The sequence below is a fragment of the Camelus bactrianus genome, chromosome 6, assembly GCF_048773025.1.
Source record: "Camelus bactrianus isolate YW-2024 breed Bactrian camel chromosome 6, ASM4877302v1, whole genome shotgun sequence".
In the NCBI taxonomy this organism is placed as follows: Eukaryota; Metazoa; Chordata; class Mammalia; order Artiodactyla; family Camelidae; genus Camelus; species Camelus bactrianus.
The window spans coordinates 101,242,251-101,256,248 of NC_133544.1; the positions used below are offsets into that span (position 1 = coordinate 101,242,251).

The 13,998-nt window shown below is 48.3% G+C and overlaps 1 protein-coding gene and 1 long non-coding RNA gene across 54 annotated transcripts in view; one reads left to right on the forward strand and one right to left on the reverse strand.

The window, feature by feature from the left end:
- LOC141578007 (uncharacterized) overlaps window positions 1-6,131 on the reverse strand; it is a 192,699-nt gene extending 186,568 nt beyond the window's left edge. For 40 of the 50 annotated variants that reach the window (XM_074366520.1, XM_074366474.1, XM_074366485.1 and 37 more), the window contains exons 1-5: window positions 5,903-6,128; window positions 4,098-4,476; window positions 3,345-3,480; window positions 789-875; window positions 281-441 (exon numbers count right to left, since the gene is read on the reverse strand). In XM_074366520.1, the coding sequence (XP_074222621.1) occupies window positions 281-441; window positions 789-875; window positions 3,345-3,386 (290 nt within the window). In that variant the 5' untranslated portion in view covers window positions 3,387-3,480; window positions 4,098-4,476; window positions 5,903-6,128. Of the gene's footprint in view, window positions 1-280; window positions 442-788; window positions 876-3,344; window positions 3,481-4,097; window positions 4,477-5,902 lie in introns of all 50 variants that reach the window. The other 10 variants (XM_074366510.1, XM_074366513.1, XM_074366511.1 and 7 more) reach the window with 3 other exon arrangements.
- Window positions 6,132-6,323: 192 nt separating this feature from the next.
- Window positions 6,324-13,761, forward strand: LOC141578008 (uncharacterized). 4 transcript variants are annotated; one of them, XR_012507844.1, is made up of 5 exons: window positions 6,324-6,479; window positions 7,865-8,101; window positions 10,235-10,401; window positions 11,229-11,358; window positions 12,956-13,761. It is a non-coding gene; the product is annotated as an uncharacterized LOC141578008 (long non-coding RNA). The 4 variants fall into 4 exon arrangements; XR_012507845.1 differs by lacking the exon at window positions 10,235-10,401 and having other exon boundaries at window positions 6,326-6,479; window positions 12,264-13,761; XR_012507843.1 differs by lacking the exon at window positions 10,235-10,401 and having other exon boundaries at window positions 6,326-6,479; window positions 12,267-13,761.
- Window positions 13,762-13,998: the final 237 nt, after the last annotated feature.

Genomic DNA, 13,998 nt, shown 5'->3' on the forward strand with positions numbered 1-13,998 from the left:
CGGGGGTTGGCTTTGGGTGCACAGTTAATTTAATTGCCACTGGACCCCTCACTTCCCACTGCCTGAAGGCACCATGATCCTCACAGGGACCCTGCAGTGCTGACAGCCTAGCACCCTGATCAAAGGGACCCTGCGGGAGTGGGAACCTCTCTGAGTTTGGAGAGTTCCCTGCACCGAGATTCCATGCATCAGCCGGCTCCCGCTCACCCCAGGTTAACGTCTCCCCAGCTGTGTAGTCCCCCGAACCGCTTCCCTCCCTGCCAGGCACCCCCGTTCTTACCACCGAGTGTACTGCAGGAATTCAGGCACAGGGATGCCCAAAGCAACACGAGCCCACCGGCTGTACAAACAGCAGACTCCCAGCCCCACCTGCGCTCCATGGGGATAGTAGGTGTCCTCACCTTTCATGTACCTAAGGCAATCTGTTTCTTCAGCTGGAGGCTATAGAGAAAAATAAAAGGTCCAAAACATTGTTCAGTGAGGAATTCCTCCAAGGACCTGACTTCAGTGTCTACAAACAGTTGTGCTGGCCGCTCTTACCCCCGGACATTGGGTGAGGTGGATTATTGATCAGCACAATCGCCGGTGGCCCAGCTCCTGGGCTTGGCTGCCCAGAGGGGGCTGGGGGAATGGGTAAGGCCAGGGCACTCAGGAAGAGCACAGAGGACCTGACATCTCGCCTCCGCAGTTGTAAACCCTTCCCCAAATCTCAAGGCATCGGACAGAGTGCAGCCACCACAATAATGAGATGTTCCCATCTCTTCACTCACTCCTGTTGGTTCACTTACGTGCTGAGCATCCACTGGGTCACAGGACATGACACACAGGATGGCCGATGGGACAGGCTTGGTACTTCCCCCTGGATCCTGTTCAATCTGATGGAAGAATGATCACTCATAAACGGTTTCTCAAAATGATACATAGACAGGAGACAAACTGCAGAGTGAATCAAATTTTAAAATATAAATGAAGATCCCCCAGTCTCCCCGCCTAAGGTTAACAGCATAAAGAAAATAGATCTTGCCTTTGATCACCAAGGAAGTGGTCACCCTCTCTCAGGAGGAAAGGAGAGTTAATCTTTGAGCAGGACACAGAAGTGCTCCATCGAATTGGACCAGGACCTCTGCTTTCATTCAGCAAATCTGTATAAGCTCCTACTACTTATGGGAATCTAGTAACTATACCCATTCCCAAGGCTCTTGGGCTTTATTAGTCAACAAAATAGACACGACTCCCCATCACTGGGGGCTCAGAGTTTTAGCAGAGAAAACAGGCAACATGATGGGGGTAGCAAGAGCTTGGGGAAAAATAAGAGTGATATGAGCAAACTCAGGTGATTGTTGTGGGGTGGGAGGCAGGCAGGAGGGAATAAGGCAATCCTGGCAGATCTCAAGGAGTAATGAACTTGAAGCAGAATAGATCCGGAGGAAGAAGGAAGAGCCGGAGCCAGAGGCCCCCAGAGTGATGGGGAGAGTGTGGGCGGAGAGGCAGAGCAGGCCGGGTCCTCGAAGACTTTGGGACGACTTTGGCTCCTAATGGAATGGTGACCCTTTTAGTGAGTTTTGATGGGATGGGTGATGTCCAATTTATGCTTTTGTTTTGAGTTTTCTTGGGAGGAGGTTAATTTATTTATTTTAGTGAAGGTGCTGTAGTTTGAACCCAGGATCTCATGCATGCTAAGCATGCACTGTATCACTGAGCTACACCCACCCCCTCAATGTATGCTTTTAAAGGCTCCCTCTGACTCTGTGTGGATGAGATTGTAGAAAAGCAAAGATGGAAGAAGTAGGCTAATTGGTGTCCAACAAGGGGTTGAAGGTGGCTCCTAGGAGGGTGGGGAACAGGGAGTATGTGGTTAATGATTTCAGAGTAGCCAGAATTTTCTAACAAGCTGGATTTGCTGTCTGTGTGTGTGTAAGAGAAAGAGAGAGAGAGAACATGGTTCCAACATCTGGACCTGGAAAATGGGATGGATGTCCTCTCCATCCACAGGGGATGGGACAAGATGGGGCTGAGCAGGTGGAAAGGGGCTGGAATCAGCTCAGTTCTTCAATGTCATGATTAAGGAGTCTATTAGATATTGCCACAGAAATGCCTAATAGGTAGAGGAGTCTGGGGGTTTTTTTCTTTCTTTTTAACATTAAAAAATATAATTTAAATGTATTAATTTTATTATGTGAATGGATTTGGAATTTTATTTCATGCCAAGGTATATGTTATAATAGCCAAATGGAAAATATATCAGAAAAGGGGAGAAATGAGGGCTTTCACATAAACTGACTGTCCATAACGTAGGTAAAATTTCAATGAAACAGTCTTCAGTGCAAAAACCTCATCTTGGTGTTACATAAAATTAAATGAAAAAGGACTATGTTGATGTATCATTATTTCATGTTACATAGTAGCCCCAAACTAACACACTGTTTAACTATGAGGCTTGTAGAAATACTATTCACTTTATTGACATAAATACAGAAATGCAGAAAGGTTCTAAGGTAGAATAAGCATCTTAGTGGAAATAATAGAGATCTGAGTATTTCACATGATATGTATGGACTGATTCAAAATTTGGAAAAGTAATTTACACAGTAGAACATATGTATGAATGTGAAAGCAAGATGAATGAAAGAAAAAGAATATGAGTATCAGGGAGAGAGTTCCAAATGGAAAAGGCCAATCAGGGAGTTTTGGACAAATCGGGAAATTGATGGCATGTCAATTTCCAAGTCTGGTTGCTTCCACCAAAAGTATAGCAGTGAGATAGAGGAGAGACCCAGGACCCAACTCCGAGGCACATTCGCAGTAAATATTTGGAAAAAAGAGGAGACGTTGGCAAAAGACCAGCCAGTGGATCGAAAGCAGAGCGATGGGCTGGAGGCCAAGTGAAGCAGGAACACGGGGGAGGAGAAATGGAAGTGCTGGGTCAAATGCTGCCAAAGGGCCACGCATGATGAAGACTAAAAACTGACCACTATATTTAGCAACGTGGGGTCACTGATGGCCTTGACAGAGCAGTTTCCATAGAGCGAGGGATCAGGGGGAAAGCCAGAGTGGGTGCCAAAGGGAATGGCTCAAGAGAATATGCAGACAGTGAGTTTAAACGACTCATTAAAGATTTGCTGCAAAGACATGGGGTGGCAATTGGTGGGGGCCAATTAGAGTCAAGGAGTGCTGTTTGTTTCTTTTAAGAGGATGGACTTTTATATACTGATAGGAGCCAACTAGCAGGAGAACAAAATAGATGAGGTAGTGACAGAGAGGATGGATGTGGGAGTGACAGCCCGGAGAAGATTGTATGGATGGGCCCCCTGGTGACTTTTGGATGATCTGGCTTTCGATGTCACCTGTAATAAGAGGTGGGGCAGCGAGAGTGAGGTCACAGACATCAGAAGGCGAGCGGATGTGCTGGGAGTTGCTGGTGAAAGTTCTCTTCTGTTGGCTTCAGTTTGCTTGGTCAAAGTAGAAAAGTAAACTTACCAGCTGAGGGACGAGAAGGAAGAGTTACTGGAGTCATGAGCAGAAGATACAAAAGAGCCTTCAGGGACAATGGGACAGTGAAAAGAGCAGAGGGAGACGGGGGGAGTGTGCTCCCAGAAAGTTACGTTTTATCTTTGAGGTCCCCAAGTGTTGGATGTGTGATTGCCCTTCCTGCTGTCTACGAAATAAAAATTGAATATGGTTCAGGGAAAATGCTATTTCATTCTAAGAGGCTGCCTGTTTCTCAGGAACGGTCATCTTAAACTGCAAACACTACAAAAATGTTGAAAAGAAGAACTTGTGTACCCAATGACCCACTATTTTCTATAAATTTGGTTGCTATTTAGTTCCCCTATCAATACCACAGAACCGATACTGCCTAGGATGGAGATACATCGATGCTTAAATGGAAATGAAATCTGTATCTTTTTCCTAAACTCCATGGCTTCCTTAACATCCCATTCCCCTTGGAATTTAGGGGTGTCCGGTATAAGAAATAAGAAACAGTTTGAGAAAATCCCGGCTCAGAATTACACAGCACAACCTCAGCTCAGAAGTATACAGCCATAAAAATGTTTAGAAGCAAAACTCCATAACTACTCTTAAAGAATTTTGCAAACCTGGGCCTGCCCAGATGTTTCCAAACTGGAAAGGTACTCCAATCAGTTGACCGGTACGGGAACCAGAGGCTGGTCAGCCTTTTCTGTAAAAGCCAGAGAGTAAATATTTTCAGTTTTGCAGATCATTTTGTTGTAACCATGCAGGTCTGCAATAAGAAAGCGAAGAGCACTGGGAGACACGAAACAAATGGGCATGCCCACACCCTCCCTTCCACTCAGGGCAGCTTCTCTGTGGTGGGGAGCTTTGCCACAATGACTTGTTTCTTTGTTTCCATTGGTTTCTTTGTTTCCACCTTACTGCTCAAACTCAGAACTTCAAGTGAGCCTGGTCCTTCAGCATCCATGCAGAAAGAAGGCTGAGCGGGGTTGGGGATCCCACCTGACAGAGAAGAGAGATGGCTTGTCACCATGACATGAGACAATCACACCTTCCGGGGTGAAAGGGAACAAAGATAAGGGAGGGGCACAGCAGTGGGACCCCTGGGTCACCTGCCAGGCTTGCTCTCCCTCCACGGCCACCCTGGGGGCCTGGGTGGTGTTGGAACTCAGCTACAGTGATTAGGCTGAGGGGACTCAGGATAAAGGACCCTCCGTCTCCACACCGGGTTCCAAACGCAGCCTCTCTAAGTCTACCCTCTGAATTTCTGGAACTCAGCTGGAAGAATACATGATCAGGCCAGACCCAGAGCCCAAGCCAAACATGACAAGGGTCACGTGGGGTTGTAACCCGGTGCTCAGCGGTCGGGGTCTCCTTGCAAATCTGCAGAAATCCCTGTTCTGCCTCATTCCTGGGAGAAACCGCACATCTCTTCCTGCTCTGTCTGTTCTTCTCTTGAGGCTATTGTCCTGGAGGGATGCAGAGTCCTTGAACCTGGCCCTCCAAACGTACATAAGCAGCCTGTTCAATAAAACAAATTATGCACTTTTTCACATTTGCCAGTTTTTTGATTCCAGAAAGGCTGCGGGACTCTTTCTCACTGTCTCCTGTGCCCCCACCACTTGGTGGCCCTCTCCTCATGGAAACACGATTTCCCACAACTGCACCCTGCCTCCCAGCTTGTCAGAGGGGAGTGACCCACAAAGACACAGGTGTTTGTGAGGATCCTGTCCCCCAGCAGAAAGCCTACTCCTGGAGCCACGGACAGGGATCTGGCCTCCTGAGCCGCTCAGCTCTAATTGAAAGCCTAAACTGGGGACCCCGAACATTGCTGACTGACTTTCTGAGTCACCTGGGCTGGAAGGGCCTGATTTTTCTTTCCAAGAATGGATGTAGCACAGCCTCCATTTTCAGGGCTGACATTCATGACGTATCTAGTTCCCCCAAATGCACCCCAGGAAGGAAAGGCCCTTCCATCCCACTGGTTAGAAACCCAGCCCAGGGGAGTTCCGAAGCACTGCATTGCTGTCAGGTCCAGCATCCCTGCAGAGTGGCCCCTGCCCCTGAATGAGCCCCTTCCCTGGGCCTTCCCTGCCTCGACATGACCACACCCCAGGTGGTGCTGGGGAAGGCAGGGAGTGCAGTGAGGGGAGGGGGGAAGCAGAGCCCCTTGCTCTGGAGTGAGGAGACCACAGAGAAAGGCACACACCACCCCGACCCTATACCCCAAACTCTTAGCCCCGCCAACACAGGGGCCGCTCTGCGCCCTCTCACCGTGGCTGTCCTGTGAGACTGCACCTAACCCGACATCTGGTACCCAAGCCCTACCTCCCCTCTTATGACAGATCCCGTCTTCTTGGAAACTGCTTAGCAGCGCGTATTCAAGGCCGGCAGCGGGCCTGGCGGATCTGCACTTCAGGTGCCCTACCTGGCCAGCCGTGCGTGCCTGAGCTCAGTCCTCTATCTTGCCCACCGGTAGCCTGGGTCCACGTCCGGTGCAAGCGGAGGCCACGGAGCCCAGGCTGATCCCCACACACGGACAGGTGAGGGTGCCCCCGCCCCGCTGCCCCGCTGCCCCGCCCACTGGTGGCAGCAACGCCCCAGCCTCCGGCCGGCGCCACCTGCAGGTCAGGACTTCCGGGCGGCCCTGCCCTCCCCGGCCCCGCCCAGCTGTCCCATAAGCCTCCCCCCACCCCCGTCCTGGCTGCGCCCTGGCTCCCATTGGCTCCGCAAGTTCTGCCCTCGCACAACTAGACTCGGGAGGACGCACGACGCAAGCGCTAGGGGAGGGTCCCGCGGAGTTGCCATGGTTACAGGCGCCACGCTCTGCGCGGGCCGGCGTGCGCTTCTGGGGCGGGTAGCGGGCTCCGGAAGTGTGCAGCTGCCCTGGACCATGGCGGTGCTTGCTGCTGGGGATGGCGGCTTGCTCGGCCGGGCGACTAGTTCTGGCCTGGTCAGTCGGCGGCCGACATCCTGTCTGGGGCGGCGTCCCACAGACGGTAAACGTACGTCCGCGCCGTCGGCGGGGCCGGCGGACATGAACCGGGGTGGGATCGGGGTTGGGGCGGTGGCCGGGGAGGGCTGTGGTGCCGGGGAGCGTGTTGGGGCGGGGCGGGTCAGGGCTTGGGCACAGCCTCAAGCTTTCCTCCCCCTCAGGCCCTGGGGCTGGGGCCGCGAGTCTGGGTCGCCCTTGGTGGCCGCGGCCTCCCAGAACCCCCCGGGAAGGGCAGGCGGAGGACCCATCTTAGATGAAGCGGGGCCTTACCCGGGTTTTGAAGAGCCCCAGAATCAGATGTTGGAATGGGGTGGCTTATCAGCCTTGTTTATCTGCAGGGAAATTTCAGTTCCATCCAGATGTTTGTTCCTTCAGTCAACCTCAGGAAAAAGACACAAGGGTCAGTGCCGATAAGCAGTTATCTAGGGCTTGACTCAAAATAAACTATGCGGGGTGTAGGGATGGTAGATGGGACCCTCCCTCTTGAAGTTAGCAGTCTTCTGGGATTAGAGGCCCCAGTTGAGGATTACATCCTCATCTGCAGTAATGGAGCTTGTGAGAAACACACAGAGAAGGGAGGGGTGTGGTGGCGGTAACTCATTACAGAATCCAGGACCCTTGCCTGGCTCTTGTGTAGAAGAGTCTCGCCTTGGATAGGGCAACAGTTATCAAAGTGTATCCAAGGCCCCTGAGGTGCAAGACCATTTTCATAGAAACGCCGGGATGTCACCTGCCTTTTGCACACTCTTGCTCTCCCGAGTTCCTGCGGGGTTTTCCAGGGAAAACCTGGCCTGCGATATCACAAAACAGGGAATGCAGAGGCAGATAGGAGAATTCAGCTCTCACCAGTCCAAAAGAGATTTGCAGAAATTAAAATCACTGCTATTCTTCTCACTAATGATTTTTCTTTTGAAAAATAGAATTATATTTTGTTTAAGAGTATTAATGGTAACATACAGTAGATTGTTAATATTTTTAAGTGAATTCATACACTTTCTCTAACTTCTTATTTAACTTCTAACACAGGAAATAGTGATAGATTAAACTCACATAAATAGCAGCCTTTTGGAGTTCTCAGTAATTGTTAAGAGTGTATAGGGTTCTGTAGAACAAGAAGTTTGAGAGCCCCTGGAGAACGGGTGCTCAGATGCTAGTCGGGTGCTTAGTGGTGTTAGACGGATGCCAAGATGTCTTCCGCAACTGCTCCCGGACTTGAAGTAATTGGCCACATGGAGATGGGTGGGCAGTGCCTCCACTTTACAAACCAGAAGCTGCTGAATGTGTCTGGAGTCTAGGCCATGGGCTGTGCAGGGATTCCCGTTGTATCTGTTCTATCTAAGCCGGGATTCCTGTGCAGAGGCCTGGCCCTGAAGACCCGCTCTCCTTTGCTCCCAGCCAGGTACCTTCTGTGTGACTTCAACCCTCCAGAGGGCTTCAACCTCCTTAGGAACGTCTGCATCCACATTGCCTTCCTCCTGAAGACCCTGCTGTAGATGGAGGAGCCGGTACTGGTGCTATTCCCTTGGGGCCACCTCTACCACTGGCAGAGCCCCGATCCCTGGTCCGACTCCTTTGACCTCCCAAGTCTCAACAGAAACATCCCTGACATTGAGTACGAGCAGTTCGTTGCAGGTGAGGTGGTGGTCATTTAACTGGGGTCAGGTGGTCTTTGTTCTGGTTCCGATCTGAACATCGGGCCATCTTACTTTGGGCTTGTCGGTCTGCTTAGGGGCCCTGCTCATGTTTCCTACACTGCAGGTGAATTTGGTTTTTCCATAGTTTTTTCGGGAAGTCAATTTGAAGTGTATGAGCTCTATGTCCCCTCCCCTCTGAAAACCCTGGCCTCCTGGTGAGATGCAGCGGTGACAAGGAGGCCACTGCCACAGAGGCCCTTGTCCCAGAAAGAGTCGCTCGCTGTGCAGTCAGGGCTGTTCTTACCTGTAGGAAAACACGATGTGTGTGTAGCATGGGCCACGTGCTGGAGAAGATATGTAACTGCCCATCCAGTATAATTTGGTCCTGCTCAAGCTACCCATTTTAAATTTTGTAAGAGGGAAGAGTTCAAGATTTTCTTTGAATAAAGGTATTTAGAGCTTATCAATTTTTTTTAAATTGAAATGTGTTTGATTTACAATGTTTTGTTAGTTTCAGTTATACAGCTGTTTTGTTAGTTTCAGGTATGCAGCATAGTGATTCAGTTGTACATATACATAGTCTATTCTTTTTCAGGTTCTTTTCCATTATAGGTTGCAAGATACTGAATATTCTTCCCTGTGTTCTACAGTGAATCCTTGTCGTTTGTCTGTTTTACATATAGTAATTTGTACCTGTTAATCCCAAACTCCTAAGTTTGTTTTATAAGTCTGTGAGTCTGTTTTTTGTTTTATAGATAAGTCCATTTGTATCATTTTTTTAAAAATTCCACATATAAATGATATCATATGATACTTGTCTTTGTCTAACTTATTTCACTTAGTGAGATAATCTCCAGTTCCATCCATGTTGCTGTAAATGGCCTTATTTCCTTCTTTGTTATGACTGAGTAATATTCTGTTATATCTAAATACCGCATCTTTATCCAGTCATCTGTCAGTGAATGTTTAGGTTGCTTCTATGTCTTGGCCATTGTAAACAGTGCTCCTGTGAAAATTGGGGTGCAGGTATCTTTTGGAATGAAGGTTCCCTCTGGATATATGCCCAGGAGTGGGATTGCTGGATTAGGTGATAAGCCTTTTTTTTTTTTTTTTTTGTCTTTTGAGGAATCTCCATACTGTTTTCCACAGTGGCTGCAACAAACTACATCCCCACCAACAATGTAGGAGGGTTTCCTTTTCTCCACAGCCTCTCCGGCATTTATGGTTTGTGGACTTTTGAATGATGGCCATTCTGACTGGTGTGAGATGATAACATTGTAGTTTTGAGTTGCATTTCTCTGATAATTGAACGATATTAAGCATTTTTTTATATGCCTATTGGCCATCTGTGTGTCTTCATTGGAGAATTGCTTGTTTAGTTGTTCTGCCCATTTTTGGATTTGGTTGTTTATTTTTTTCTTATTAAGTTGTATGGACTATTTATATAGTCTAGAAATTAAGCCATGGTCAGTCTCATCTTTTGCAAATATTTTCTCCCATTCCATAGGTTGTCTTTTAGTTTTACTTATGGTTTCTATTGCTGTGCAAAAGTTTATAAGTTTAATTAGGTCTCATTTATTTATTTTGGCTTTTATTTCTGTTGCTTGGGTTGCTTAGATTGCCCTACGAAATCATTGCTGAGATGTATGTCAAATAATGTTTTGCCTATGTTTTCTTGTGAGAAGTTTATAGTGTCGTGTGTAATATTTAAGTCTTTAAGCCATTTTGAGTTTGTTTCTTTTTGGTTTTTTTGCGACTCTATTGTATGCTTTTGATTTGTGGTTACCTTATTCTTCAAATATATCAGCCCATTACTATATCTATTCCCTTTAGACTGATAAATCACGTAGGCTCCAACACATCCTAAGAATAACGAAGAAAAAAAAGAAAGAAAAAAATCTACATTTTCTTGCTCCCCTCTCCCATTCCCAACTCTTTTTATTTTGATGTCCTTTTTCATTTTTACATCTTTATGTTTATTCTCTTGCAACTCGTTATTGCATTTCCAACTATGGTTTTCCTGTTTCTATAGCATCCTGCTTCCTTTCTGTTTAGAATGGAACTTTTTAATGTCTCTGTTAGGTTCAATATTGCTGAGTTATCTCACCTCCCCCTCCCCCCTTCCCCCCAGGCCTCTGAATCCTCAGTCCAGGGAAGCTAAACCATTCTAGCCTTCATCGGTTCTGGGAAAGCAATCTTCAGAGTGGGAAAAGACATTGAAAAATAATATTCTGTGAGTTGCATTCTACCCTTGCCCAGAGATGAGAAACATCTGAAGGTGGAGGAAAACAGTTGGAGGTGGGGAACACAAAGTCTTTTCTCCTTTTGCTACTGATGAAATGATTGCTTTTGTAATTAGTGATGATGCCCTTTAAATTGGTGAGATCGAGATTCCACAGCTTCAGCGCCTGTGAATAACCAGCTGGGAGAAAGCTCTCTAGGGCCCCTGCAGTGGGAAAGGCAGCCCCTCTGAGCACCTGTTGTTCTGTATTCATCCTGCCTCCACACGGGTTCCCTAGGCACCGTGCAGGACGATGCAGTTACCCAAGGTGGAGGACGGGGAGACCCCTGCTGTGTGGCGAGCCACAGAAGCCCACACTTGAAGGACAAAATGTAGAGTAGTGGGGCGGTCATAGGAACAGGGGATGGTTGAGACCCAGGATGGTGTCCTGGAGTCCAGCAGCCAAGGCTGGTGGGGCAGATGGGGCCCTGGGGCATGGGCAGTCCTTGAGGGATCTGAAGCAAAGATAGGAACCAAGAGACTGGATTCGTGTGGGGGTACGGCACCCCTTGGAGGCTGCGGGGCAGCTCAGTGGGCCCAGGGGGAGCAGGCACTTCCCCAAAGCTGGGTTGACAGGTCACAACCAACTCACTGGGGACCGAGAGGCACTGAGTCATTTTGAACTTTTTGTCCCTCTTCCTGGAAAAGAAACTGCTGCCTGTTAAATAGCCTGTGTCGTTAGTGAGAATTAAAGACATGAAGCAAGATTGCCTCAAAAGTCATCCATTGTGTAGTTGTTAATAAGGGTCAAATGAAAACTTGAATAGATGAAATGAAGCATTCATCAGAGGATTTGAAACTCCTTTAAAATAAAAATTCTTGCTGCCTTTGTTCTTCATTTCAGGGTTCACTTGGTGATAATAATCATAACCAAAGCAACAGCAAACCCTTACAGAACTCTGTCCTGCTGTTCCAGGAACGCTGTGTTCATGACAACCCAATGAGTTGGCACCACTATGAGTTCCACTTTAAAGGTAAGGACATTCATTAGTCACACGGCTAATAAATGGCAGAGCTGGGACTTGAACCCGAGCTCTCTGGACCCAGAGACCCCTCTCAGCCCCTTCACTGCAGCTCATCACTTGGCATGCCCGACACAGGCCAGCATTTACGAGCAGCGTGACCTTGGCCAAGGCTGCTTCACTGCTTGCTCTCTGATTCCTCATCTGTAGAATGGGGGTGTGGGCAGTGAACTCTGTGAGCTCAGTGGTCACTTCCTCCAGCTCTGCAATTCTACTGCTTTGAGTTAGTATAGTAAGTATCCGAGCCCCTACATGGCCCACACATGGGCTGGCGCTTCGCTAGGCCCTGGGTTACGGAGCAAAGTAAGATCCGCCTGCTCCTCCGAGGAGCCTGTGTCCCTCCACGGCAAACAGCTGCGAGGCCCAGGCTCCCTCGCTGGCGGTCGGGGGCTGGGCAGGAAAGTCTGATAAGAGAAGATGGAGGCAGAGCCCCTCCGGGAACAGTGGTGGCCACACAGCTCTCAGGAGCGAGAGCCTCTGTCCAGGCTGCTGAGAGGGGGATCCTCATGAGGCCAGTAGTCCCCCCAACCTAAGCCCTCAGGACAAAGATCCAGCCATCCCTGCAGTGTCACCATAGAGCCAGTCCATCCTCATCACTGTGCCTCTGTGCTCCTTTGTCCTGGGGCCTCTCTTCCCCCTACACTCAGAAGACTCTTCTCCCTCTCTTCTCTGAGTGCCCCCTCACTTCACCCGTGGTCCCTGCTTCCTGGGCCACCATCACTGGAGTTGACGCTTTGCACCTTCACAACCCCCGTTTGATCAGGAGCCTGGGTTGGCCTCCTTGTGCTCACTTTCCACCTTCAGATGATTGCTCCTCCCCTCGTGGGAGCACATGGAAAACCCAGATCCTTTCCTAGCAGTGCCTGCCACCCTGGCCTCCCTGCTCATCTGCCTCAGTCAGGAGCACCTGGACCACCAGCTCTGTATTGCCTCGCCTCCTACCATCAAGACGTCAAAGTTCATTCTCCTTCCACCACCCAGTATGGTCATTGTAGGGTCTTCTTCTCTGTCAGCCTGAGCCAGCCACCCCCCATTCACCCTACCCCCGGGCTCATACCCGGGCGTGTCTCCACCCAAGGTCCAGCCTCTCTCCTTTAAGTGCCCACCTCTAGCCGTCCAGCTTCTTCTCCACCAGCCTCCCTGGCCCTCCTTCACCCTCACTGGGGCATCATGCGCTGAATCCTCTGCTTTCCTGCCTGTCCACGTTCCTCTTACTTCCACTTCCCCACCTTCCAGCTCTGCATCCACAGTCAGCACTCTCTTTATGACAGACAAAACCCCCTTGAGCCTTGACCTTTTCAGTTCCTCACCAGGCCGACTTCCATCTCGGTTCACCCAGCTCTACTTGTTCTGAGCCTGCAGGCAGCAGGCTCTCCCAGCACAGATTTCCAAGACTACAAATCAATGCCCACCATGTTGCCGCTGCCAGGCAATCCTCCAGGATTTCTCTAGTGAGCACATTTCCCCACTTATCACTCAGTGGTGTCAACATTCTCTGCTCTCTGCACACCTCTAACCTTCCCTCTGTCTCTTCCCTGACTCCCAGCAGATGGCCTTGCCTCCTGCTTCAGAGAGAATGACATGTCACTGGAAAGGAACTCGCTCACCTGCAGCAAACCTGCTCACCTCACCTTTTATCTGTCCCTCTCCCACCTGGACTCTAGCTGTAGTTGTTCTTAATTCAGTGAGTTTAGTTGACATATATATACACAGTTAAAAGCATAGCACACTATCGGCTACCTTCTAGGGGTTACTTTTTCAATTTAACATGGAGTGTGTGATTCATCCACTTCATTGCATGTACCTGCAGTTCATTTGTTTTAACTGATCTTAAATGTTGTGTGTGTGAAAGTAACACAAGGCAAGGGTAAGCCAGGATTCAGGATGCTGGTTACTTCCTGTGAGAAAAGGCCAAGAGCAGGATAGGGAAAGAGGACACAGTATGTCACTGTCAATATTCCTGTTATGATGCTGGGTGATAGGTTCATAACTGTGTCTTATAATATTAATTTTAATACATAAATACCTCTGACAGGCACCTAAGATGAGAATGTGTCATGAACCAAGACATACAATGGGTAATATTACATCATTATTGTTATGTAATCTTGTTATATTATATATTAATCATAATCTTACATTATTTGTTATGGGTTATATATTATATAGATGCATGAATTATATATTATGTGTATAAACACCTACATATGTATTATATACTATCTGCTAATAAATAAACAGAAGATAATATGCTAGTATATCTTCTATTATGTATTATTTAATAAATAATAACATACTCTATCCTGTTATATGACATGGAACATAATCTTTAATAAAATAAGAAATCTGTCAATATATATTGGTAATTAATAAAATTAAAAAAAACAGCCCGCAGCTTTTAACGCCGACACCGCTCCAGCTGTCACTGTGATTTCTCTTCCCTTTCATGGCCGAGGCCCTCACAGTGCTGTCCGTTCCCCCTTTCATCTCCTTATCCTGAACCTTCCTCCTCCTCCCATCCCATGCTGCCTTCTGCCCCGTGGCCCCTCTAGTCACCAGCGGCCTCTGGGGCACTGACCTGCGGGCACGGTC